General features: G+C 57.6%; 1 protein-coding gene across 6 annotated transcripts in view; it reads left to right on the top strand.

The window, feature by feature from the left end:
* The window catches only part of ccnyl1 (cyclin Y-like 1), a 212,162-nt gene extending 187,142 nt beyond the window's left edge, over window positions 1–25,020 (top strand). For 5 of the 6 annotated variants that reach the window (XM_072482703.1, XM_072482687.1, XM_072482678.1 and 2 more), the window contains exons 9-10: window positions 18,663–18,825; window positions 22,870–25,020. In XM_072482703.1, coding sequence (XP_072338804.1) covers window positions 18,663–18,825; window positions 22,870–22,986 — 280 coding nt within the window. In that variant the 3' untranslated portion in view covers window positions 22,987–25,020. The remainder of the gene's footprint in view (window positions 1–18,662; window positions 18,826–22,869) is intronic. The other variant, XR_011936124.1, reaches the window with a different exon arrangement.
* Window positions 25,021–25,321: the final 301 nt, after the last annotated feature.

Raw genomic sequence — 25,321 nt, 5'->3', positions numbered from 1 at the left:
CGCCCCCCCCTCTGTCTCGCCCGCCCCCCCCCTCTGTCTCGCCCGCCCCCCCCTCTGTCTCGCCCGCCCCCCTCTGTCTCGCCCGCCCCCCTCTGTCTCGCCCGCCCCCCTCTGTCTCGCCCGCCCCCCTCTGTCTCGCCCGCCCCCCTCTGTCTCGCCCGCCCCCCTCTGTCTCGCCCGCCCCCCTCTGTCTCGCCCGCCCCCTCCTCTGACACACCATGCCACACCCCTCTGTCTCGCGCCCCCCCCCCCGGTCGCCCACTTACCCCCCTCTGTGGCTCCCCTCACTGCTCTCGACTCCGGCCCCCCTCGCCCCCGGCCCCCCTCGCCCCCGGCCCCCCTCGCCCCCGGCCCCCCTCGCCCCCGGCCCCCTCGCCCCCGGCCCCCCTCGCCCCCGGCCCCCCTCGCCCCCCGGCCCCCCTCCCCCGGCCCCCCTCGCCCCCGGCCCCCCTCGCCCCCGGCCCCCCTCGCCCCCGGCCCCCCTCGCCCCCGGCCCCCTCGCCCCCGGCCCCCCTCGCCCCCGGCCCCCTCGCCCCGGCCCCCTCGCCCCCGCCCCTCGCCCCCGGCCCCCCTCGCCCCCGGCCCCCCTCGGCCCCGGCCCCCCTCGCCCCCGGCCCCCCTCGCCCCCGCCCCCTCGCCCCCCGCCCCCTCGCCCCCCGCCCCCCTCGCCCCCCGCCCCCCTCGCCCCCGCCCCCCCTCGCCCCCGGCCCCCCTCGCCCCGTCCCCCCTCGCCCCCGGCCCCCCTCGCCCCCGGCCCCCCTCGCCCCCGGCCCCCTCGCCCGGCCCCCCTCGCCCCGGCCCCCTCGCCCCCGGCCCCCCCTCGCCCCCGGCCCCCTCGCCCCGGCCCCCCTCGCCCCCGGCCCCCCTCGCCCCCGGCCCCCCTCGCCCCCGGCCCCCCTCGCCCCCGGCCCCCCTCGCCCCCGGCCCCCCTCGCCCCGGCCCCCCTCGCCCCCGGCCCCCCCTCGCCCCCGGCCCCCTCGCCCCCGGCCCCCCTCGCCCCCGGCCCCCCTCGGCCCCCGGCCCCCCTCGGCCCCCCTCGCCCCCGGCCCCCCCTCGCCCCCGTCCCCCCCACGCCCCCGTCCCCCCTCGCCCCCCGTCCCCCCTCGCTCCCCGCCCCCCCCTCTCTCCCGCCCCCCCTCTCCCCGACACCCCTCTCTCCCGCCCCTCCCCTCTCCTCCCGCCCCTCCCCTCTCTCCGCCCCTCCCCTCTCTCCCGCCCCTCCCCTCTCTCCCGCCCCTCCCTCGCTCCCGGCCTCCCTCTCTCCGCCCCCCCCGCTCCCGGCCTCCCTCTCTCCCGCCCCCCCCCTCTCCCACCCCCCCCTCTCTCCCGCCCCCCCCCCCCCCGCCCCCCCTCTCTCCCTCCCCCTCCCCCCCCCCCCCGCCCCCCCCTCTCTCCCTCCCCCTCCCCTCCCCCCCCTCGCTCCCCGGCCTCCCTCGCTCCCGCCCCCCCCTCGCTCCCGGCCTCCCCCCCCCCCCCTCGCTCCCGGCCTCCCCCCCTCTCCCGCGCCCCCCCTCTCTCCCGCCCCACCCCTCTCTCCCGCCCCTCCCCTCGCTCCCGCCCCTCCCCTCGCTCCCGGCCTCCCCCCCCTCTCCCGCCCCCCCCCCTTGTCTCGCCCTCCCCCCCCTTTGTCTCCCCCTCCCCCCCTTTGTCTCGCCGCCCCCCCCCTTTGTCTCGCCGTCCCCCCCCTTTGTCTCGCCCTCCCCCCCTTTGTCTCGCCCTCCCCCCCTCTGTCTCACCCTCCCCCCTCTGTCTCGCCCTCCCCCCCTCTGTCTCGCCCTCCCCCCCCCTGTCTCGCCCCCCCCTGTCTCGCCCTTCCCCCCCCCCCCCCGTCTCGCCCTCCCCTCCCCCCTCTGCATCGCCCTCCCCCCTCTGTCTCGCCCTCCCCCCCTCCTGTCTCGCTCTCCGCCCTCCCCCCCGCCCCCCCTCTGTCTCGTGCATTTCCCCCCCCCCTCTGTCTCGCCCTCCCCCCACCCTCTGTCTCGTGCATTCCCCCCCCCCCTCTGTCTCGCCATTCACCCCCTCTGTCTCGTGCATTCCCCCCCCCTCTGTCTCGCCCCCCTCTCGCGCCCCGCCCCCCCCCCCCCCCCTGTCTCGTGCATTCCCTTCCTCTGTGGCTCCCCCTCACTGCTCTCGACTCCGGCCCCCCTCGCCCCCGGCCCCCCTCGCCCCCGGCCCCCCTCGCCCCCGGCCCCCCTCGCCCCCGGCCCCCCTCGCCCCCGGCCCCCCTCGCCCCCGGCCCCCCTCGCCCCCGGCCCCCCTCGCCCCCGGCCCCCCTCGCCCCCGGCCCCCCTCGCCCCCGGCCCCCCTCGCCCCCGGCCCCCCTCGCCCCCGGCCCCCCTCGCCCCCGGCCCCCCCTCGCCCCCGGCCCCCCTCGCCCCCGGCCCCCCTCGCCCCCGGCCCCCCCTCGCCCCCGGCCCCCCTCGCCCCCGGCCCCCCTCGCCCCCGGCCCCCCTCGCCCCCGGCCCCCCTCGCCCCCGGCCCCCCTCGCCCCCGGCCCCCCTCGCCCCCCGGCCCCCCTCGCCCCCGGCCCCCCTCGCCCCCGGCCCCCCTCGCCCCCGGCCCCCCTCGCCCCCGGCCCCCCCTCGCCCCCGGCCCCCCTGGCCCCGGCCCCCCTCGCCCCCGGCCCCCCTCGCCCCCGGCCCCCCTCGCCCCCGGCCCCCCTCGCCCCCGGCCCCCCCTCGCCCCCGGCCCCCCTCGCCCCCGGCCCCCCCTCGCCCCCGGCCCCCCTCGCCCCCGGCCCCCCTCCGCCCCCGGCCCCCTCGCCCCCGGCCCCCCCTCGCCCCCGGCCCCCCTCGCCCCCGGCCCCCCTCGCCCCCGGCCCCCCCTCGCCCCCGGCCCCCCCTCGCCCCCGGCCCCCCTCGCCCCCGGCCCCCCTCGCCCCCGGCCCCCCTCGCCCCCGGCCCCCCTCGCCCCCGGCCCCCCTCGCCCCCGCCCCCCTCGCCCCCGGCCCCCCTCGCCCCCGGCCCCCCTCGCCCCCGGCCCCCCTCGCCCCCGGCCCCCCTCGCCCCCGGCCTCCCCTCGCCCCCCGGCCCCCCTCGCCCCCGGCCCCCCCTCACCCCCACCCCCCCCCTCTCTCCCGGCCTCCTCTCTCTCCCGCCCCCCCCCCTCTCTCCCGCCGCCCCCCTCTCTCCCGCGCCCCCCTCTCTCCCGCGCCCCCTCTCTCTCCCGCCCCCTCTCTCTCCCGCCCCCTCTCTCTCCCGCCCCCTCTCTCTCCCGCCCCCTCTCTCTCCCGCCCCCTCTCTCTCCCGCCCCCTCTCTCTCCCGCCCCCTCTCTCTCCCGCCCCCCCTCTCTCTCCCGCCCCCCCCTCTCTCCCGCCCCCTCTCTCTCCCCGCCCCCTCTCTCTCCCGCCCCCTCTCTCTCCCGCCCCCTCTCTCTCCCGCCCCCCCTCTCTCCCGCCACCCCCTTTGCCTCGCCCTCCCCCCCCCTTTGTCTCGCCCTCCCCCCCCCCTTTGTCTCGCCCTCCCCCCCCTTTGTCTCGCCCTCCCCCCCTTTGTCTCGGCCTCCCCCCCCCCTTTGTCTCGCCCTCCCCCCCCCCCCTTTGTCTCGCCCTCTCCCCTTTGTCTCACCCTCTCCCCTTTGTCTCGCCCTCTCCCCTTTGTCTCGCCCTCCCCCCCCCTCCTTTGTCTCGCCCTCCCCCCTCTGTCTCGCCCTCCCCCTCCTCTGTCTCGCCCTGCCTGTCTCGCGCCCCCCCCCCCCCCCCCGTCGCCCACTTCTCCACTCCCCTCTGTGGCTCCCCTCACTGCTCTCGACTCCGTCCCCCCCTCGCTTCCCACCCCCCCCCTCTCTCCCGCCCCTCCCCTCTCTCCCGGCCTCCCTCTCTCCCCGCCCCCCCCCTCTCTCCCGCGCCCCCTCTCCCCCTCGCCCCGCCCCCCTCCCGCCCCCTCTCCTCAGCCCCCCTCTCTCTCCGCCCCCTCTCTCTCCCGCCCCCTCTCCTCTCCCGCCCCCCTCTCTCTCCCGCCCCCTCTCTCCTCCCGCCCCCTCTCTCTCCCCGCCCCTCTCTCCGCCCCTCTCTCTCCCGCCCCCTCTCTCTCCCGCCCCCTCTCTCTCCCGCCCCCTCTCTCTCCCGCCCCCTCTCTCTCCCCGCCCCCCTCTCTCTCCCCGCCCCCTCTCTCTCCCGCCCCCCCTCTCTCCCCGCCCCCCCTCTCTCCCCGCCCCCCCTCTCTCCCGCCCCCCTCTCTCCCGCCCCCCCCTCTCTCCCGCCCCCCCTCTCTCCCGCCCCCCCTCTCTCTCCCGCCCCCCCTCTCTCCCGCCCCCCCTCTCTCCCGCCCCCCCTCTCTCCCGCCCCCCCTCTCTCCCGCCCCCCCCTCTCTCCCGCCCCCCCTCTCTCCCGCCCCCCTCTCTCCGCCCCCCCCTCTCTCCCGCCCCCCTCTCTCCCGCCGCCCCCCTCTCTCCCGCCCCCCCTCTCTCCCGCCCCCCCTCTCCCGCCCCCCCCTCTCTCCCGCCCCCCCTCTCTCCCCGCCCCACCCTCTCTCCCGCCCCCCCTCTCTCCCGCCCCCCCTCTCTCCCGCCCCCCCTCTCTCCCGCCCCCCCCTCTCTCCCGCCCCCCCTCTCTCCGCCCCCTCTCTCCCGCCCCCCCTCTCTCCCGCCCCCCCTCTCTCCCGCCCCCCCCTCTCTCCCGCTCCCCCCCTCTCTCCCGCCCCCCCTCTCTCCCGCCCCCCCTCTCTCCCGCCCCCCCTCTCTCCCGCCCCCCCTCTCTCTCCCGCCCCCCTCTCTCCCGCCCCCCCTCTCTCCGCCCCCCCTCTCTCCCGCCCCCCCTCTCTCCCGCCCCCCCTCTCTCCCGCCCCCCCTCTCTCCCGCCCCCCCCTCTCTCCCGCCCCCCCCCCCCTCTCTCCACGCCCCCCCTCTCTCCCGCCCCCCCTCTCTCCCGCCCCCCCTCTCTCCCGCCCCCCCTCTCTCCCGCCCCCCCCCTCTCTCCCGCCCCCCCTCTCTCCCGCCCCCCCTCTCTCTCCCGCCCCCCCTCTCTCCCGCCCCCCCTCTCTCCCGCCCCCCTCTCTCCCGCCCCCCCCCTCTCTCCCGCCCCCCCTCTCTCTCCCGCCCCCCTCTCTCCCGCCCCCCCTCTCTCCCGCCCCCCCTCTCTCCCGCCCCCCCTCTCTCCGCCGCCCCCCTCTCTCCCGCCCCCCCCTCTCTCCCCGCCCCCCCCTCTCCCGCCCCCCCTCTCTCCCGCCCCCCTCTCTCCGCCCCCCTCTCTCCCGCCCCCCCCTCTCTCCCGCCCCCCCCTCTCTCCCGCCCCCCCCTCTCTCCCGCCCCCCTCTCTCCCCGCCCCCCTCTCTCCCCGCCCCCCTCTCTCCCCGCCCCCTCTCTCCCGCCCCCCCTCTCTCTCCGCCCCCCCTCTCTCTCGCCCCCCCTCTCTCTCGCCCCCCCTCTCTCTCGCCCCCCCCTCTCTCTCGCCCCCCCTCTCTCTCGCCCCCCCCTCTCTCTCGCCCCCCCCCTCTCTCCCGCCCCCCCCTCTCTCCCGCCCCCCCTCTCTCCCGCCCCCCCTCTCTCCCGCCCCCCCCTCTCTCCCGCCCCCCCCCTCTCTCCCGCCCCCCCCTCTCCCGCCCCCCCCTCTCTCCCGCCCCCCCACTCTCTCCCGCCCCCCCCTCTCTCCCGCCCCCCCCCTCTCTCCCGACCCCCCTCTCTCCCCGACCCCCCTCTCTCCCGACCCCCCTCTCTCCCCGACCCCCCTCTCTCCCGCCCCCCCTCTCTCCCGCCCCCCCTCTCTCCCGCCCCCCCTCTCTCCCGCCCCCCCTCTCTCCCGCCCCCCCCTCTCTCCCGCCCCCCCCCTCTCGCTCCTCCCGCCCCCCCCCTCTCTCCCGCCCCCCCCTCTCTCCCGCCCCCCCCCTCTCTCCCGCCCCCCCTCCTCTCTCCCGCCCCCCCACTCTCTCCCGCCCCCCCTCTCCTCCCCGACCCCCCTCTCTCCCGACCCCCCCTCTCTCCCGACCCCCCTCTCTCTCCCGACCCCCCCTCTCTCCCGACCCCCCTCTCTCCCGACCCCCTCTCTCCCGACCCCCCTCTCTCCCGACCCCCCCTCTCTCCCGCCCCCCCCTCTCTCCCGCCCCCCCTCTCTCCCGCCCCCCCTCTCTCCCGCCCCCCCTCTCTCCCGCCCCCCCTCTCTCCCGCCCCCCCTCTCTCCCGCCCCCCCTCTCTCCGCCCCCCCCCTCGCCGCCGCCCCCCCCCTCGCCGCCGCCCCCCCCTCGCCGCCGCCCCCCCCCTCGCCGCCGCCCCCCCCTCGCCGCCGCCCCCCCTCGCCGCCGCCCCCCCCTCGCCGCCGCCCCCCCTCGCCGCCGCCCCCCCCCTCGCCGCCCGCCCCCCCCCCCTCGCCGCCGCCCCCCCCCTCGCCGCCGCCCCCCCCCTCGCGCCGCCCCCCCCCTCGCCGCCGCCCCCCCCTCGCCGCCGCCCCCCCCTCGCCGCCGCCCCCCCCTCGCCGCCGCCCCCCCCTCGCCGCCGCCCCCCCCCCTCGCCGCCGCCCCCCCCCTCGCCGCCGCCCCCCCCTCGCCGCCGCCCCCCCTCGCCGCCGCCCCCCTCGCCGCCCGCCCCCCCTCGCCGCCGCCCCCCCTCGCCCTCACTCCCCCTCGCCCTCACTCCCCTCGCCCTCACTCCCCCTCGCCCTCACTCCCCCTCGCCCTCACTCCCCCTCGCCCCCGCCCCCCCTCTCCCCGCTCCCCTATCACTCCCAGCCCCCCCTTCTCTCTTCCCCCTCTCTCTCTGTCTCTCACTTACTTCACCCCCCTTTCTCTCTCTCACTCACTTTCTCTCACTTCCCGTCTCTCTCTTCTCGTCTCTTTTCTTCCCCACTCTCTTCCACCCTGCCCTCTCTCTCGCTCTCTCCCTCTCTCTCTTTCCCCCCCCCTCACTCTCTCTTGCCACTGCCACCCCAGTTTGTTTTTGTTAATTCATTTGAAGGGACAAAGTATTGTCATGCAAAACCTATGTAGGGGATGCCCAGTTATTGTCATCTCACTTTGCACCTTGATAATACTCTAATCATTATGGCAAGCCATTCCTCTCTGAGCTTTGTAATGCAAAGTGCCCTTACGTTTTAACTTCTGAGGTGTATTTACATTTGTGCTTCGCTCTGTTTCAATGAATGCCCTCTTGCATGGGCATTGCACATCAAACAATACATGGTCTTTATATACCCATTGAACACTACTTTATAATTCTGAAGTCTGGAGTGCAAACACATCAGCTAACTCTGCAGGTTTACACGTTGAATACCCAGCCTAAAGTCAAAGCCACATTTGTCGGTGTTTGTATTTTTGTGTTGGATTTAGTTGGCTGTCTTGAGATAGGAACTGAAAAGACAGGATCAATCCATGGGCCTCATGCTACAGTGTAAACATGTCTACAGTTTAAAAATTGGATCTGACGGCCAGTATTTAAGTTAGGAATATGGGAGCAGGAGTAGACATGCAGTTCCTTGAGCCTGTAGTCAGATCATGGCTGATCTGTATCTTAACTCTATTTACCTGCCTTGATTTCATATTCCTTAACACACTTCCCTGACACAAAATCTACCAACATCAGTTTTGACATTTTCAGTTGACCCCTCCTTCAGCATCAACAGAGTTTTAGTGGGCAGTGTTTGAACTTTCCACTACCCATTAGGTAAAGATGCGCTTTCTGGCATCACTCCTGAAGAGCCTAGCTCTAACTTTAAACTTGTTGTCCCTTGTTATATAATGGGTGTTCTAATAACATGTTGACGACTGATAACAGGATCTGCAGTTGTAGGAAAGAATCACTACAGTGCAAAAGGAGGCCATTTGGCCCATTGAGTCTGCACCAACCTTTTGGAAGGGTACCCTACCTAAGGTCAGGCCCCCAACCTATCCTCTTAACCCAGCAACCCCACCTAACCTATCCTTTTCGGACACTAAGAGGCAATTTAGTGGACTTCCAGGTGTGACCATGCAGTGAATGGTCACATACAGGGCAGCTCCTAAGTCACAGAAAAGAGCTCTTTATACCCAATACTGGGTGGAATTTTGATGAAAAGGCATAGGTGAATGTTGAGAAGTAATTTCTCCCGCGAGTGGTATGTCTGCTGGTATCAGACCCGGCAGAAAACAGTGAGAGATTTGGCTGAAAAGTTGGAAGAAGCTTGTCCTACAGCAGTCACAGTAAACATGCAGGCGGGGGAAGGGCTGATGCAAGCTGGAAGGCCCCAGATGGACAAGCTGATGGCTTTTATCAAGGCGGAATTCATCAAACAGAGGAAGGAAATGCGTGAGGATCGCGCAAAGGCCATCGAAGCAGCTGTGGCACCCTGAAGAATTCTCTGGAACGGGTGGAGAGGTGTTTACAGGTGCAGGAGTCACAGATTCGGGAGATCGAAGGAGTGATCTCGGATCACAGCGATCGTGTAGTGGCTCTGGAGGAAGAGGTGGGGCTCCTAGGGTGAATACCTCGAGAAGGCAGAACCTGCGAATAGTGGGTCTGCCTGAAGGAATGGAAGGTGTGAATGCCACGAGGTACATCTCGAAGATGCTGGCGGGGCTGGTGGCAGAAGGGGTGCTGGATAAAGCGTCTGAAGTGGACCGAGCGCCACAGGTCCCTGAGGCAGAAGCCTAGAGCTGGGGAGCCGACGCAGGCGGTGGTCGTGAGACTCCACAAATTTGTGGAGAAAGGGAAAATTCCGCAATGGGCCAGGGAGAAGTGTACCTGCAACTGGGATGAGAATAACGTCCGAAGCTATCAGGACATCCGAGCCGAGGTGGCAAAGCAGCGGGCAGGCTTCAGCAAGGCCAAGACGATGCTGTACCGGCGGCATATCGGGTTTGGGATGCTCTACCGGCAAATTTATGGGTGACGTTTGAAAGCCGGGAGTATTATTTCGAGACCCCGGCTTTTGGAGAAGGCTGCCTGGAGTTCAGGAGAAGTCCTTGTTTCGGTGGGGCGGGTAAGGTCAGCAGGGAGCCTTCTTCCTTGAGCTGAGGAATGGGGTGGGGGGTGGGGGAGGGGAAGGAGATCATTTGGACGTGCCTTTGGGCAGGAGTGGCCACGCTAGCAGGTTATGCTGGTGAACGGAGGTGAGGTGGCGGGGGAGAAGGCCAAGAAGTGTGGGGGGGGGGGGGGGGGGGGGTGGGAGAAAGTGTTTGCTGCGACGTGGCAGGGGGTGAGAGATGACATGGTCAGGGGCGTGGAAAGGAGCTATCTGGATGGGCTCGGTATAGGGGCGGAATTAAGAGGATGGGAGTTAAGTAGGGAAGATGACTGATGGCAGAGGGGATTGGAGGCATAAGCGTCCGGTAAAATTGGTAACATGGAACATCCGGGGACTGAATGAGCCGGTTAAAAGGTCACAGGTGTTCGCGCACCTCCGGAGCCTGAAATTGGGGTGGTCTTTCTGCAGGAGATACACCTCCATGTGAAGGACCAGGTTAGGTTAAGGAAGGGGTGGGTCGGGCAGATTTTTCTCTCGCGGTTTGATTTGAAATCGAGGGGAGTTGCGATTTTAATGAGCAAACAAATGGTATTTGTGAGTGTGAAGGAGGTGAGGGATATATGTGATTGTGAGTGGGGTACTGGGAGGGGCACCAGTAGTGTGGGGAAATGTGTATGCCCCAAATTGGGATGATGTGGGTTTTATGAGGGGGTTACTGGCAGAGATCCCAGATTTGGCCACGCACCAGTTGATCATGTGTCCTGGAGCCGAGGGTGGATAAGTCGAGCCCCAGGTCGATGGGTAGGGTACAAATGTGGAGTGAGTTTATGGAGACAATGGGTATGGTGGATCCATGGCGTTTTCAGAACCCAGGGTGAATGGAGTATTCCTTTTCACACGCCCATAAGGTGTATTCGTGAATTGACTACTTTGTAGTGAGTCGGGAGATTTTGGTTGGGGTGAAGGGGGCAGAGTATGCGGGGATAGTTATCTCGGACCATGCACCCCACTGCCTGGAGATTTGGTTTGGCACTGGACGAGAGCAGAGGCCGGGGTGTAGGGTTGACACGGGGTTGCTGGCGGATGGAGGTTTTTGTGATAAGGTGCGGTTGGCAATAAGGGATTATGTGGAGTTGAATCAGAATGGGGAGGTGTCAGCGGGCATTTTTTGGGAAGCACTGAAGGCAGTGGTCCGGGGAGAAATTATTTTGTTTATGGCGCGTACGGATAAGGAAAGGAGAGTGGAACATGTCCGTCTCGTGAGCGAGATAGTGGAGGTGGACAGGGAACATTCGAGGGTGCCCAGCGTGGAGGGATTGGCGAGGAGGAAAAAATTGCAGAGGCAGTTAGACAGGCTGACAACAGGGAGGGTGGTAGAGCAACTGTGTAGGGCAAGAGGGGTGCAATATGAGTATGGGGAGAAGGCAAGCCGCATGCTTGCAGGCTTAGATAGGGTGGATGTAGGGAAGTTGTTTCCATTAGCAGGGGAGACTCGGACCCGGGGGCACAGCCTTAGAATAAAAGGGAGTCACTTTAGAACAGAGATTAGGAGAAATTTCTTCAGCCAGAGAGTGGTGGGTCTGTGGAATTCATTGCCACAGAGGGCGGTGGAGGCCGGGACGTTGAGTGTCTTTAAGACAGAAGTTGATGAAGGACTTCCGGGTGCGACGATGACCAGCTAAGTCGCACGTTTCGGCACCTCCCGTTGGAACGGACTTTTGGGCTCTTATCGGGAGCCCCAACGGCAATTTTTGACGGCTAAACCCATTGTGCGGCGAAACTGAAGGGAATCTCCCCGGATATACATGGAGAAAGGAGATAATAGTGGCCGGATTGCAGAGGATCCTTTGGAGCAGCGGCAAGGAAGGGAAGCACGAAGCAAGATGGCGGCGGAAGGAGGCCGTTTGGTATGGGGCCCGGAACAGCAAGAGTTCCTGCGGCGGTGTGTGGAGGAGCTGAAGAAGGAGGTGCTGGCCCCGATGCTGCAGGCGATTGAGGGGCTAAAGGAGGCACAGAAGACCCAGGAGTTGGAGTTTTGTGGCGTAAAGGCAAAGGCTGCCGAAAATGAAGACGAAATACAGGGCCTGGTGGTGAAGACAGAGATGCATGAGGCACTGCATAAGAGGTGTATGGAGAGGCTGGAAGCCCTGGAAAATAACTCGAGGAGGAAGAACCTAAGAGTTTTGGGTCTTCCCGAAGGTGCAGAGGGAGCGGACGTCGGGGCATATGTGAGCACGATGCTTCATTCATTAATGGGACCGGAGGCCCCGACGGGCCCCTTGGAAGTGGAGGGAGCATATCGAGTCCTTGCGAGAAGACCGAAGGCAGGAGAAATACCTCGAACTATAGTGGTGAGGTTTCACCGCTATAAGGACAGGGAGATGGTCCTGAGATGGGCGAAAAAGACACGGAACTGCAGGTGGCAGAACGCGGTGATCCGCGTGTATCAGGATTGGAGTGCGGAGGTGGCGAGAAGGAGGGCGAGTTTCAATCGGGCCAAGGCGGTGCTCCATAGAAAGAAAGTTACATTTGGAATGCTGCAGCCGGCGAGACTGTGGGTCACACACCAAGGGAAACACCACTACTTTGAGACGGCAGAAGAGGCGTGGACATTTATTGTAGAGGAGAAGTTGGACTAGACTGGAGAGAGAAAGAAAGAACTTTTGTAATAAAGTGGTGGGGTGATTGCATGGGACTGGGAATGGGAAGGGGGGGGGGGGGGGAAACATTTTCGCTTTCTCCTCGATGGGGCGGGTAGGGTAAACTGTGGGCGCCGGTGGGGAAGGAGAGGGGGAAGGAGAGAGGGTGCTGCGCCATTAGGGGCGGGGCCAAGTGGGAAGCGCGGGTGTTGTTCCCGCGCTGTGGTAATTGCGGCGGGAAAAGGGGGCGCAGGAAGGAGGGGGCCTTACACAATGGGAGGCCAAGGATAAACGGGGGAAGCCAAGGTCAGCCAGATTTTGCTGACTTCTGGGAGCAACATGGGGGGAGCAATTTCGCGAGAGGGGGATCTAGAGGGGGGGGGGGGTTGTTAACTGGGTTGCTGCTGCTAAGGGGAAGGGGGAGCTGCTACGGGACGGGATGATCGGGACGGGAGGACACCGTTGGGGGGGACAAATGGGTGCGTGGGAACCGGGTGAGGAGCTGGTTTAAAAAAGGGGATGGCTAGTCGGCGAGGGGGGGGGGGTAAAGAGCCCCCCAACCCGGTTGATCACGTGGAACGTGAGAGGGCTGAATGGGCCGATTAAGAGGGCAAGGGTACTTGCGCACCTAAAGAAATTAAAGGCAGATGTGGTCATGCTACAGGAGTCGCATCTGAAACTGGCAGATCAGGTCAGATTACGAAAAGGATGGGTGGGACAGGTATTCCACTCGGGCTTGGATGCGAAAAATAGAGGGGTGGGGAAACGGGTAATTTTTGAGGCGAGGACCATAGTGGCGGACAGTGGGGGTAGATACGTGATGGTGAGTGGCAGATTGTAAGGGGAGACGGTGGTTCTGGTGAACGTATATGCCCCGAACTGGGATGATGCAAACTTCATGAAGCGTATGCTGGGGCGTATCCCGGACCTGGAGGCGGGAAAGTTGGTAATGGGGGGAGACTTCAACACTGTGCTGGATCCAGGGCTGGACCGGTCCAGGTCTAGGACCGGGAGGAGGCCGGTAGCGGCCAAGGTGCTCAATGACTTCATGGAGCAGATGGGAGGAGTGGATCCCTGGAGATTTACTAGGCCTAGGAGTAAAGAGTTCTCCTTTTTCTCCCATGTCCATAAGGTGTATTCTCGGATAGACTTCTTTGTCCTGGGAAGGGCGCTGATCCCGAAGGTGGCAGGGACGGAGTATTCGGCTATAGCCATTTCGGACCATGCCCCACATTGGGTAGATCTGGAAGTAGGAGAGGAAAAGGAACAGCACCCACTCTGGAGATTAGATATGGGATTGTTGGCGGACGAGGGGGTGTGTGTAAGGGTAAGGAGATGTATCGAAAGGTACCTGGAGATTAATGACGACGGAGAGGTTCAGGTGGGAGTGGTCTGGGAAGCACTGAAGGCGGTGGTCAGAGGGGAACTGATTTAGCAAGATTGGTGGAGCAGATGGAAGAGGACTTTAGGAGATGGGACATGGTGCCCCTGTCACTGGCGGGTAGGGTGCAGGCAGTCAAAATAGTGGTCCTTCCACGGTTTCTTTTTGTGTTCCAGTGCGTCCCTGTGATGATTACAAAGGCCTTTTTCAAAAAAGTGGATAAGAGCATTATGAGCTTTGTGTGGGCTGGGAAGACCCCAAGAGTGAAGAGGGGGTTTCTGCAGCATGGCAGGGATAGGGGGGGACTGGCACTGCCGAGTTTAAGTGACTATTATTGGGCCGCCAACATATCAATGGTATGCAAGTGGATGGGGGAAGGGGAGGGAGCGGCGTGGAAAAGACTAGAGATGGCGTCCTGTAGGGGAACCAGCCTAAAAGCATTAGTGACGGCGCCTTTAACCGTTCTCCCCGAAAAAGTACACCACAAGTCCAGTGGTGGTGGCAACACTGAAAATTTGGGGACAGTGGAGACGGCATAAGGGAGTGACGGGTGCCTCGGTGAGGTCCCCGATAAGGAACAACCATAGGTTCGTCCCGGGGAAGATAGATGTGGGATTTGAAGCTTGGCAGAGAGCAGGGATTGTGCAATTGAAGGATTTGTTCCTAGCCGGGACGTTTGCAAGTCTGGGAGCACTGACGGAAAAATATGGGTTGCCACCGGGGAATGCATTTCGATATATGCAACTGAGGGCTTTTGCGAGGCAACAGGTGAGGGAATTCCCACAGCTCCCGGCGCAAGAGATTCTGGACAGAGTGATTTCGGGGGCATGGGTGGGGGATGGCAGGGTGTCAGATATATACAGGGAAATGAGAGACGAGGGGGAGATGATGGTGGAGGAGTGAAGGGAAAATGGGAAGAGGAGCTGGGGGAAGAGATTGAGGAGGGGCTGTGGGCAGATGCCTTAAGTAGGGTAAATTCCTCGTCCTCATGTGCCAGGCTCAGCCTGATACAATTCAAGGTTCTACATAGGGCGCACATGACAGGAGCAAGGTTAAGTAGATTTTTTGGAGTGGAGGATAGGTGCGGGAGATGCGCAGGAAGCCCAGCGAACCACACCCACATGTTTTGGTCATGCCCGGTACTGCATGGGTTCTGGGGGGGTGGCAAATGTGCTTTCAAAGGTGGTGGGGGTCCGGGTCGAGCCAAGCTGGGGGTTGGCGATATTCGGGGTTGCAGATGAGCCGGGAGTGCAGGAGGCGAGAGAGGCTGATGTTTTGGCCTTTGCGTCCCTCGTAGCCCGGCGAAGGATATTGCTTATGTGGAAAGAAGCTAAACCCCCAGGCTTGGAGGCCTGGGTAAGCGACATGACAGGGTTTATAAAATTGGAGCGGATAAAATACGCACTAAGAGGTTCGGCTCAAGGGTTCACCAGGCGGTGGCAATCGTTCCTTGACTATCTCGCAGAACGATAGGGGAAATGGGAAAGGTAGCAGCAGCAACCCAAGAGGGGGGGGGGGGGGGGGGGGCGGGCCCATCTGGGCCCTCAGGTGTTTGTATAGTAGTTATTTATATTGGTTTTTGTGACTTCATTATTTTGGATATTAGTTAGTTATTATTTTTGTTGTTGGCAGTTGCCGCATAGTTAAAATATTATTTATTTGTGAAAAACGGTCATTATTATTTATATTGTTTTAAAGTTGTAAAAGGGGAAAATTTTGTACTGTCTTTGTTTGACCGAAAAAATTTGAATAAAATATATATTTTTTTAAAAGACAGAAGTTGATAAATTCTTGATTTCTCGAGGAATTAAGGGCTATGGAGAGAGAGCGGGTAAATGGAGTTGAAATCAGCCATGATTGAATGGTGGAGTGGACTCGATGGGCCGAATGGCCTTACTTCCGCTCCTATGTCTTATGGTCTTATGTCTTATGGTCTTATGCTGGCTCACAGGCTGCGGAAGCAGGCTGCGTCAAGGGAAATATTGAAGATACGGACTGGGACTGGGGATGTGGTGTCAGAGCCAGGAAAGATAAATGAGGCATTTGGGGAATACTACCAGGGACTTTACGAGGCGGGCCCAGATGGGAGAGGAGGGGGACATGGGGCGGTTTCTGGATGAGCTGGAATTTCCCCAGGTGGAGGAAGCAAAGAGGCAGGCGTTGGAGGAGCCCCTGGGGCTGAGGGAGGTGCTGGACAGTATCAGGGGTATGAAGTCGGGAAGGCCCCTGGGCCGGATGGGTACCCGTCATAATTTTATATGGAATTCGCAACAGACCTGGCACCACATCTGTTGGGGGCGTTTAATGAAGCACTGGAGAAGGGGGAGTTGCCGGAGACGATGACGCAGGCAGTAATCACACTAACCCCAAAAAAGGGAAGGATCCGGTGGAATGTGGGTTATATAGACTCATATCACTATTGAACACGGATGTGAAAGCATGGCTATGTTGTTGGCGGGAGGATAGGACTGTGTCCCGGGGGTGGTTGCAGAAGATCAGACAGGCTTTGTGAAGGGCAGGCAGCTTGCGAGTAATGTTAAGACGGCTGGTACCGGAGGTGGTGGTGTCCATGGACGTGGAGAAGGCATTTGATCGGGTGGAGTGGTGGGACTTGTTCGAAGGTTTGGGTTTGGGCCGAGATTTGTGGCATGGGTGCGGTTGCTGTATGTGGCGCCAAGAACAAGGGTGAGGACTAATGATATGAGCTCACAAAGGTTTGACTTACACAGGTGTACAAGGCGGGGGTGCCCACTATTGCCGCTGCTGTTCGCGCTGGCCATAGAGCCGTTGCCGATGGCTCTCGGGGGGTCGGCAGAGTGACGGGGAATTGTGAGGGGACAGAGGGAGCATCGGGTGTTGCACTATGCTGATGACCTCTTGCTGTATGTTTTGGATCCATTGGAAAGTATGGGAAGGATTATGGGCCTGCTGGGGAGGTTTGGAGGATTCTCGGGATACAAACTGAATGAGCTGGGACAGCGGGCTAATTTAGGGGGGATGCCATTTACGGTAGCGAGGAATAGATTTAGGTATTTGGGGATTCGGGTAGCGAGGGAATGGATGGGCATCCATAAGTAGAACTTAACCAAGCTGGTGAAGGAGACTAGGGAGGATCTTAGGAGGTGGGATACAAGTGACAAATGAATATTCTGCCAAAGTTCTTGTTTATCATTCAGGCTCTCCCGATCTTTATACCAAAGGCCTTTTTCGGAAAGTGGACATGATCATCTTGGACTGTGTATGGGCGGGAAGGTGCTGAGGATGGGGGGACCCTGCTACAGAGGCAGCAGGGGGTTGGCGTTGCCGAACTTGCTTCACTATTATTAGACGGTGAATAAGGACATGGCGTGGCCGTGATGGGAAAGGAGAAGGGGTAGAGTGGGCTTGGATGGAGGAGGAATCTTGTAAGGGGTCTAGTTTGAGGGCTATGGTGACGGCAGCATTACCAATGGCTCTGAGTAGGTAATCAGGGAGCCTGGTGGTGCAGTCCACGGTGAAGATATGGAATCAGCTGAGGAGGCATTTTAGGGTGGAAGGGATGTCGGTGTTAACGCCGCTGTGCGAGAATCATGGGTTTGAGCCGGGAGGGGGTGGATAGTGTATACAGGAGGTGTAGGGAAGTGGGGCTGGTCAAGGTGAGGGATCTGTATTTGGAGGAAGGGTTCGCCAGTCTGGAGGAGCGAAGGGAGAGGGTAGAGCTGCTGAGGAGAAGTGAGTTCAGATATCTGCAGGTTGGGGATTTTGCACAAAAGGTTAGGAGAGGGTTTCCTAGGTTGCCGGGATATACCCTACTGGAGTGACTGCTGCTTCCGGATGTGGAAGGGGAGGGAAGAATTGGGGATATATACAAGTGGCTGGGGAGCAAGGAGGTGAGCGGGTGGTGAAGATCAAGGAGAAATGGGGAGGGGAGATCAATTGGGGAGTATGGAGTGAGGCCCTGCGAAGGGTAAACTGGACCTCCTCTTAAGCAAGGATGAGCCTGATACAATTTAAGGTGGTGCACAGGGTTCATATGACTCGAGCGAGAATGAGTGGGCTCTTCCAGGGGTAGCAGTTGAGTGTGAGAGATGTGGGCGAATCAAGCACACATGTTTTTGAGTTTCAAAAAATTGGGAAGATTCTGGGTGAGTGTGTTCGTGGTCTTAGCCAGGGTAGTGGAGGACGGAGTGGACCCTTTGGTGGCGATATTTGGGGTTTCAGAGAAGCCGGAGCTTACGGAGAGGAGGAAGGCCGATGTCATGGCCTTTGTCTCTCTGATTGCACGGCAGCGAATTTTGCTGGAGTGTCGGTCGGCATCGCCACTGGGGGTAGCGGCTTGGTTGGGTGACCTGTATGACTTCCTGCAGTTGGAAAAGATAAAGTATGAGTTAAGGGGCTCTGGGGGGGGGGGGTGGTTGAGAAAAGGTGGGGGATGTTTGTGACCGTGTTTGAGGAGCTGTTCGTGGGAGGGGGGAGGAGGGCAGTTTGGGAGGGTGAAGAAGGGGGAAAATCTGTACAGATTGTATAGTTGATTGTTGGGAAGTATGTTTTCCGGGGTGTTTAGTTACTGTAACCTGCTTTGATACATGTTTGTAATAAAATACATTTTTTTTAAAAGAGGGAATTTAGCACGGCCAATCCACTTAACCTGCACATCTTTGGACTGTGGGAGGAAACTGGAGCACCCGGAGGCAACCCGCGCAGACACTGGAAGAAAGTGCAAACTCCACACAGTCACCAAAGATCAGAATCAAACCCAGGTCCCTGGCGCTGTGAGGAACCTGTGCTAGCCACTGTGAAAGGAAGATACTTAGTCGAAGTACAAACGTTATTGTTCCCACAGCATTATCGGGTAGACAAAGCAAATTTCTCTACTCTCCCTACCTTTCCGAAGAACAGGGATCTGTACGAAGGCAACATTTCACAGGCAGCAACCATCCTCTGGTACCTCTCCGATGTGACTGTTTTTACTATTTTTCGCCTTGAAGTCCTAAATAGTGAATGTCAGCGGGCTATTCTTTTTTAATAAATTTAGAGTACCCAATTATCAGGCTTGAGGGGCTGCGGGGACCCAGGTTCGTAACATGGCACTGAAAGGCATACTAAAATACCACAGCGTGATGTCCCTTGTTAGTGCTTCTTATTCCCTTCTCTTCTTTCATTCCTCTTCCCCCATCAGTATATTATCTTTTAAAAAGTTAACCAATTTTTGCAAAGGGCGAATATTTGATTTTGATGATTTATTTTCTGAAAGCAAACTTTTTTTAAAATTTAGAGTACCCAATTATTTTTTTCCAATTAAGGGGCAATTTAACGTGGCCAATCCACATAAGCTGCACATCTTTGGGTTGAGGGGGGGAGAGTGAAACCCACGCAAACACGGGGTGAATGTGCAAACTCCACACGGACAGTGACCCAGAGCCGGAATCGAACCTGGGACCTCGGCGCCATGAGGCAGCAATGCTAACCACTGCGCTACCGTGCTGCCCTCCACCGTGCTGCCCTGTCAACGGGCTATTTGACCAGCAATAACGTACAGCTTTAGAGCTAGAAGCTTCTGGAGCGTGAAAATGCGCAAATAGATTTGCAAGCAGTGTTGAGAGTTGTAATGGGTCACAAGATACTACACAATGGTCTGGCTATTGGCCACTGCTTATTCGTCTGTACATTCCAAGGTTTCTGGGCTGTTGAAATAATTACCCTTCTGATCTGGATTGTCGTTAATTATCTTCTGTCTCTATCAATTGGGTATTTTTCTTTCTTGAAAGGTCCTCATGGTGCTTTCTTTCCCCACAGGAATGAGATGGAGAGACAGTTCCTAGAGCTGCTACAGTTTAACATTAATGTTCCTGCTAGTGTTTACGCCAAATATTACTTTGATCTGCGCTCTCTGGCAGGTGACAGCAATATGAATTTCCCCTTGGAGCCACTCAGCAAAGAGCGAGCACAGAAACTAGAGGTAATGACTGTTCGAAAGAACAAACAAATTTGTATTCATACAGAGCCTTTCGCAACCTTTGTTCCAAAGTGCTTTATATTCAATTAAATAATTCTGAACTATATCATTGTTGAAATGTAGAGCAATGTAGCACCCAATTTGTACACAGCAAGATCCCACAAACTGCCCGGAGGTAAATTATTGGATAATTCGTTTTTTTTTGTGATCCTGCTGAGTATTGCGTGTACACTGGAACAACCCAAATGCTCTTTGAAAATTACCGTGGCATTGGTTACATCCACTTGAGAAGGCTGACACAGATCTGACTTAAAATTTCATCGAAAAGACAGCTGTTGCCCAGTGCTGCACAGATGTGCTGGTCCAGCTTACGTGTTCATGTCCCTAAACACATGAGTTGCCTGCTCAGCGGAGTGCTCCTAGTGTTGTTCACTAATGCAAAGAAAGCCTGACTGGAAGTTGCCACAGTGTCATACAGGATATATAATGGAAGTGTACAGATAACTTGGGCTGGTCGTAAATGAAGTTACACTTAAGAGTCAAAAATGTTTGACAGCACAGAAAGAGCCCTTCAGATGAGCCCTTCAGCCCATTGTGTCCGTACCTATTTACTCTGATCCTATTTTCCAGCACTTGGCCCATAACCTTGTACACTATGGCATTTCAAGTGTTCATTTAAATACTAAAGTGTGTGAGGGTTCCCACCTCTACCACCCTTTCAGACTCCCACCACCCTTTGGTGAAAAAGTTTTCCCCGGGGCAGCACGATGGCGCAGTGGTTACCACTGGGACTACGGCGCTGTTGACCGGGTTCGAATCCCAGCCCTGGGTCACTGTCCGTGTGGAGTTTGCACCTACTCCCTGTGTCTGCGTGGATTTCACCCCCACAACCCAAAGATGTGCTGGTTAGGTGGATTGGCCACACTTAATTGGGAAAAAAATAATAATTGGGTACTCTAAATTTTTTTTTAAATGAAAAAAAAAAAAAAAAGTTTTTGCTCGTATCTCCTATCAACCCCGCCGTCCATTACCTTAAATCTATACCCCTTGATTATTGACCCCCTCCGCTAAGGGGTCATACCTTATCTCCTGGATGTGATGGTTGGTGAACAATATGTCCAGGCCTCTACTAATTCAGTGATTTTTCAAAATTCACCAAATGCATTTGCCTCCTTAATTAATAACACACTCCTGGTGACTGCTGTGCTCTCCTGCCAGGTCTCTCACTTTGCACTCTCTCTATCCTAACTTGCTCCAAGCCCCATTCAGCTATCTCAGTGGCCAATTCTGTCTGTAGACTTGATCAACCCTCCAAAGTAAAATGACGCCATCCTTGCAGAATAACGTTTTGTTTAAAAATGTTCAGTACAGATTGTCCACATGCTCTACATAGGTTTCTGTTGGTGCATCAGGGCAGTCGGCACATTGTACATACATTGAAAATATCATGCATTTTGGGATAAGAATAATTAGGTCCATGAGGCTTGGATGTGTTAACAGGACACTAAGGATGTTTTGTGGTCTGTAGGACTTGGGGCCTTGTCTTTCTTATTGACCCTCTTATGGACTGACCTCATTAACACTACACCCTGTATGCTTCATCTGATGCCAGTGCTTATGTAGTTACATTGTATATGTTGTCTTGCCCTATTATGTATTTTCTTTTATTCCCTTTTCTTCTCATGTACTTAATGATCTGTTGAGCTGCTCGCAGAAAAATACTTTTCACTGTATCTCGGTACACGTGAATCCAATCCAATTGTTAGTAGCGTGCAATGTGAGAAATAACATATTAGTAAATAAATGAAAACATTAGTAAGTGCAGGTAACCTTGGGCACTCCAATTGGAAAACAAATCCGAGTAAAAGGTGGTCCACTTGGAATATTAAAGTGATGACTGTGTAAACATGGTTTCCTCTGGTGGGAGAAGTCCAGAGCAAGGGGACGCAACTTGGACTGGACTGGGCCATTCAGGGGTGATATCAGGAAGCACTTCTCACACAAAAGAGAATTGAAATCCAGAACTCTCTTCCCCCAAAAACTGGCTGATCTGGGGGAAAAGGAGAATTAAAAATCTCAAAACTGATTGGGTAGGGGCATTAATAGTTACAGAAACCAGATGACTGAATTATGTTAAGATACAGATCAGCCGTGATCTAACTGAACATGGTAGATCAGGTTTGAGGGGCTGCGGGGACCCAGGTTCGTAACATGGCACTGAAAGGCATACTAAAATACCACAGCGTGATGTCCCTTGTTAGTGCTTCTTATTCCCTTCTCTTCTTTCATTCCTCTTCCCCCATCAGTATGTTATCTTTTAAAAATGTTCACCAATTTTTCCAAAGGGCAAATATTTAATTTTGATGATTTGCTTTCTGAAAGCAAACATTTTTTTTAAATTTAGAGTACCCAATTATTTTTTCCCAATTAAGGGGCAATTAAATGTGGCCAATCCACCTACCCTGCACATCTTTGGATTGTGGGGGTGAAACCCACGCAGACACAGGGAGAACGTGCTAACTCCACACAGACAGTGACCCAAACCGGGAATCGAACCTGGGACCCTGGCGCTGTGAAGCAACAATGCTAACCACTGTGCTACCGTGCCGCCATAAGTGCACCAATGAGCAACACGTCATTCCGATGGCAGGGTCTGTGGCTATGTTGGCTGCCTGTCCTCTTGGGTCACAGACATTGCATGGTATGGGGAGATATGGAGAAAGAACTGGGGCTTAAAAATGTAGATTAGTGTCGGTAGGCAGTTGCCCCAGCACTTTAGGTTGTGGGCAGGGTCAAGGGAAATGCCGATTCGAGGGAATCATTGATTTGAACCTGGAAGGTGGGATGGGAATTTTCGGAGATGGGTGGAGAGAGCAGTTGGGTCATTAAAAGAATTGTTTCTGGGAGGCCGGTTTGGAAGTTGGAGGAGCTGGGGGAGAAATATGACTTGGGGCAGGGGGAGATGTTTAGGTATATGCAGGTCTGAAATTTTGCCAGGAAGGGGGTACAGAGCTTTCCGATTGCACCGGTCCCCACACTGTTGGAAGAGATATTGACAGTGGGGGAGGATTGGAGAAAGGGATGGTGTCGGCGATTTATGGGGTGATTCTGGGAGAAGATGAGGTATCACTGGATGGGATTACAACAAAGTGAGAGGAAGAGTTGGGGTGAGCATGGACGAGGGATTGTGGTGTGAGGTGCTATGGAGGGTGAATGTGTCAATTTCCTGCATGAGGTTGGGGCTGATACAGTTGAAGGTGGTGTATAGGGCTCACCACACAAAGGTAAGGATGAGCCGACTTTTTGAGGGGTGGAGGATGTTTGTGATGCTGTGGGTGGGGGGGGGGGGGGGGGGGGTGACCCGCAAATCATGTTCATATGTTTTGATCCTGCCCAAAACTGGAGGGGTATTGGAGGGAGGGCTATAAGGTAATCTCAAGGACAGTGCATGTTAGTCTCGAATAGGTTCCCCTAGAAGCCATATTCAGGGTGTCAGATCGGCCAGGGTTGGAAGCGGGTGCGGAGGCAGATGTCTTAGCCTTCGTCTCGCTGATTGCCCGAAGGCGGATTCTGTTGGGGTGGAGGTCGGCTTCTCCGCCCTGTGCCTCAGCATGGCGGGGGGACCTGCTCTGGTTCTTAACGCTTGAGAAAGTAAAGTTTGAGTTGAGGGGGGGGATGGAAGGTCCTTGTTCAATCTGTATTTTCACCAATTGGATGACATCGAACAATATTTTTGGGGGGCGGTGGTTTGGAATGTATAACTTAATTATTCTTTTTCATTGGTGTTTTGTATTCAAAATATTGGGAGCTGTTTGAGGAAGGATGGGATGGGGGGATTGTCGGCTAGGGGATTGTCACTGTGTTTGTTGTTAATTATTTGTTGTTGTAAATATGCTGAAAATGTGGAAAAGGAGAATAAAAATATTTATTCAAAAAAAATGTAGATTTGTGAAAAGGGTAAACAATAAAGAGGTTAAGAAGAAATAAGGACTGGGCAATAATTTTTTTTTTTTTTTTCCACCCGCCCCCCCCCCCCTCTCTTTCCAGGCAATCTCCAGGTTGTGTGAGGACAAATACAAAGACATGAGCAAAGCTGCTATTAGGCGATCATTCAGCGCTGGCAATTTGATAGGAATTAGTCGTTCTAATGCCATCCTCTCCTAGACCGGAGACTTTATCTCATCGGCATGTATTGCACCAGCAGAGAGAGAGTCTTCCAGTTGGGTGACTGAATCCTTCTACAGCTGAATCCCAAGTCGCAGTTCTTGGCACTGAAGAGCACACTTAAAAAGATTAACATTAAATGTTGTCCGCCTGGCTTCGATGCCTTTTAGGAGAAGGGAGAAAAAATGTTTTGACACTACAGACACAGCAGTACGCAACCTGCAGTGTGGAGATTTTTATGCTTACTGTGTAGGCCTGTAACTGAGAAATTCCTCAAGCTTTTATTTTAATTTGTTCTAATTTTGAGAAATAACATCCAAAACAAATTGAAATCATGTCGAGTGGACTGTGCAGGTAGGTTGGGACTGGCAGCCAGTGGGAGAATAAACGGCGTCAGAATAGGGGCGAATTACTGACCATATGCACTGTGCGAGTTTAACAAATATAAAAGCTCTCTATGTGTAAAGAGTTCTTTTAGCTGTGGGATGGACTTAACCTGCATGTATTCATAGATAATTCTGTGATGCAGGTGTTTTAAGCTGAAGTTGATATCCATCTGTTCCCTAATCCATCCCAGTAAATATTCTTTTCCGCCTCATTGTTTGCACATTATCTACATCGTTTCCCAGTAAGTGGGCAGGTATAAGACGACAACCTGTATTTAGTTAGCACCTTTTAAAGTAGTAAAACGTCTCGATGCTTCACTGAAGCATTTTCAAACCAAACCATCCGGTAACCAAAAGGCTTGGCAAAAGAGTTCGGAGTTGTACAGCAGGGTAGATGAGCGGACAGATTAGGGTTGAAATTCCAGAGCTTGGGATCTGCGCAACTGAACTGTGATGTATACCGACACATGCGTGTCTCAGTTGCAAGCGAGCATTCCCAACACCATCGGTATGTCTGAAAGCAAAGCATCGAAAATGCTGGAAATCTGAAATAAAAGATAAAAATACAAGAAACAATCAGCCGGCCAAGCAGCATCTGTGGAGAGGAAAACCAAATTAACGTTTCAGGTCAAAGGCGTTACATTCATGTGTTCATCAGTTCAAATTTACCATATCGAAGATGACAGTATTACCTCGGGTATAGGGCTCTAACTGGATAATAAGCCTGAAATAAAACTCTACTGCCAGTCTACAGTGCAGTAGCACGGGTCCCAAAGAAACTATTGGGTTTTAAACTGCAGTATTTTTAATTTTTGAAATAAAGTTTTTGTTCTAGCTGATCGGAAAGATATGGGGAGGTGGGGGGAGGAGATGTGAACCTGAAGGCATTGTGAGCCTGGAGTCCAGAGGGTTGCCAGCCCCATATCTGGCTCACTCAGCTGTTGAAAGTATCCACTCCAGCGTCCTCACTCCACTTCGGGGCCTGTCAGTCATCAAATTGTACTCTTCATTTGTAACACTGCCCCATTCTCTTGGTAGATACATGATTCTAATCACAGGATGTGACTGCTTGTAAGCAAACTATGTAGGATTTTGCAGGACAGAAACAGGTCATTTGTTGACCCAACAGATCTGTGCCATTGTTTATCCATCCTTCCACCCTGCTTCATTTCACCAGAATGACATATCCTTCATTCCTTTCTCCCTCATGTATATATCTAATTCCCCTTTTTGCATCAATGCTAGTCATCCTATACAGAGGTGTAAGGGGTTCCACGTTCTACCTCCCCTTTTGGATGAAAAATGTTCCCCTCAAATCCGTGTTGAATCTGTTTGTTGCTAAGTTGTACTAGTGGCCCCCAATTACGGACTCCCCCCTACATCAAACTCTTTTATAATCTTAAGGAAATTTGTCAACTTCTGTTTCGACTGAAAATTCTTTATGACAGTTTACTATAGAAACATGGCCTCTTTCAGACTCTGTGTAGTCCCACAATTGGTCCAGACCCGACACATGGAAGAAGTAAACCTCTACGGCTACTGTAACATGTCTGTCTCATTTCGCCAAGAGGAGCCAATTTGTAACTCTGCTTACAATTATTGTTTGTCCTCTCAAATACAAGTGCTTTGGTTTATTTTCATTTTGTTCCATCGCTGTGCGAGTGAATTTCATACTTTTTTCAACTAGTGAAATGGACAGCATCTGGGGTTTCCCCAGATGGGGCATGAGGTAATTGCAGTTTTTCAGCAGTGATAAGGCAGGTACAGGCAGATTCATAGTACAAACTTGTCAAAATATAGGTTTTAAAATTAAAAATCTCTGAATCCCGTTTAATCAAAAAACAAATTTAAGTTTGTTCATCAGAAACTAAAAAGGCCCTGGTAATAAACTGTTGAAAATAGGCTTGAGTTTTATTAATAATAATATTTATCAGTGTCACGAGTAAGCT

Source organism: Scyliorhinus torazame, chromosome 2 (assembly GCF_047496885.1).
Source record: "Scyliorhinus torazame isolate Kashiwa2021f chromosome 2, sScyTor2.1, whole genome shotgun sequence".
NCBI lineage: Eukaryota > Metazoa > Chordata > Chondrichthyes > Carcharhiniformes > Scyliorhinidae > Scyliorhinus > Scyliorhinus torazame.
Note: the sequence above shows the minus strand (reverse complement) of the source record. Positions and strands in the feature narration are given on the sequence as shown.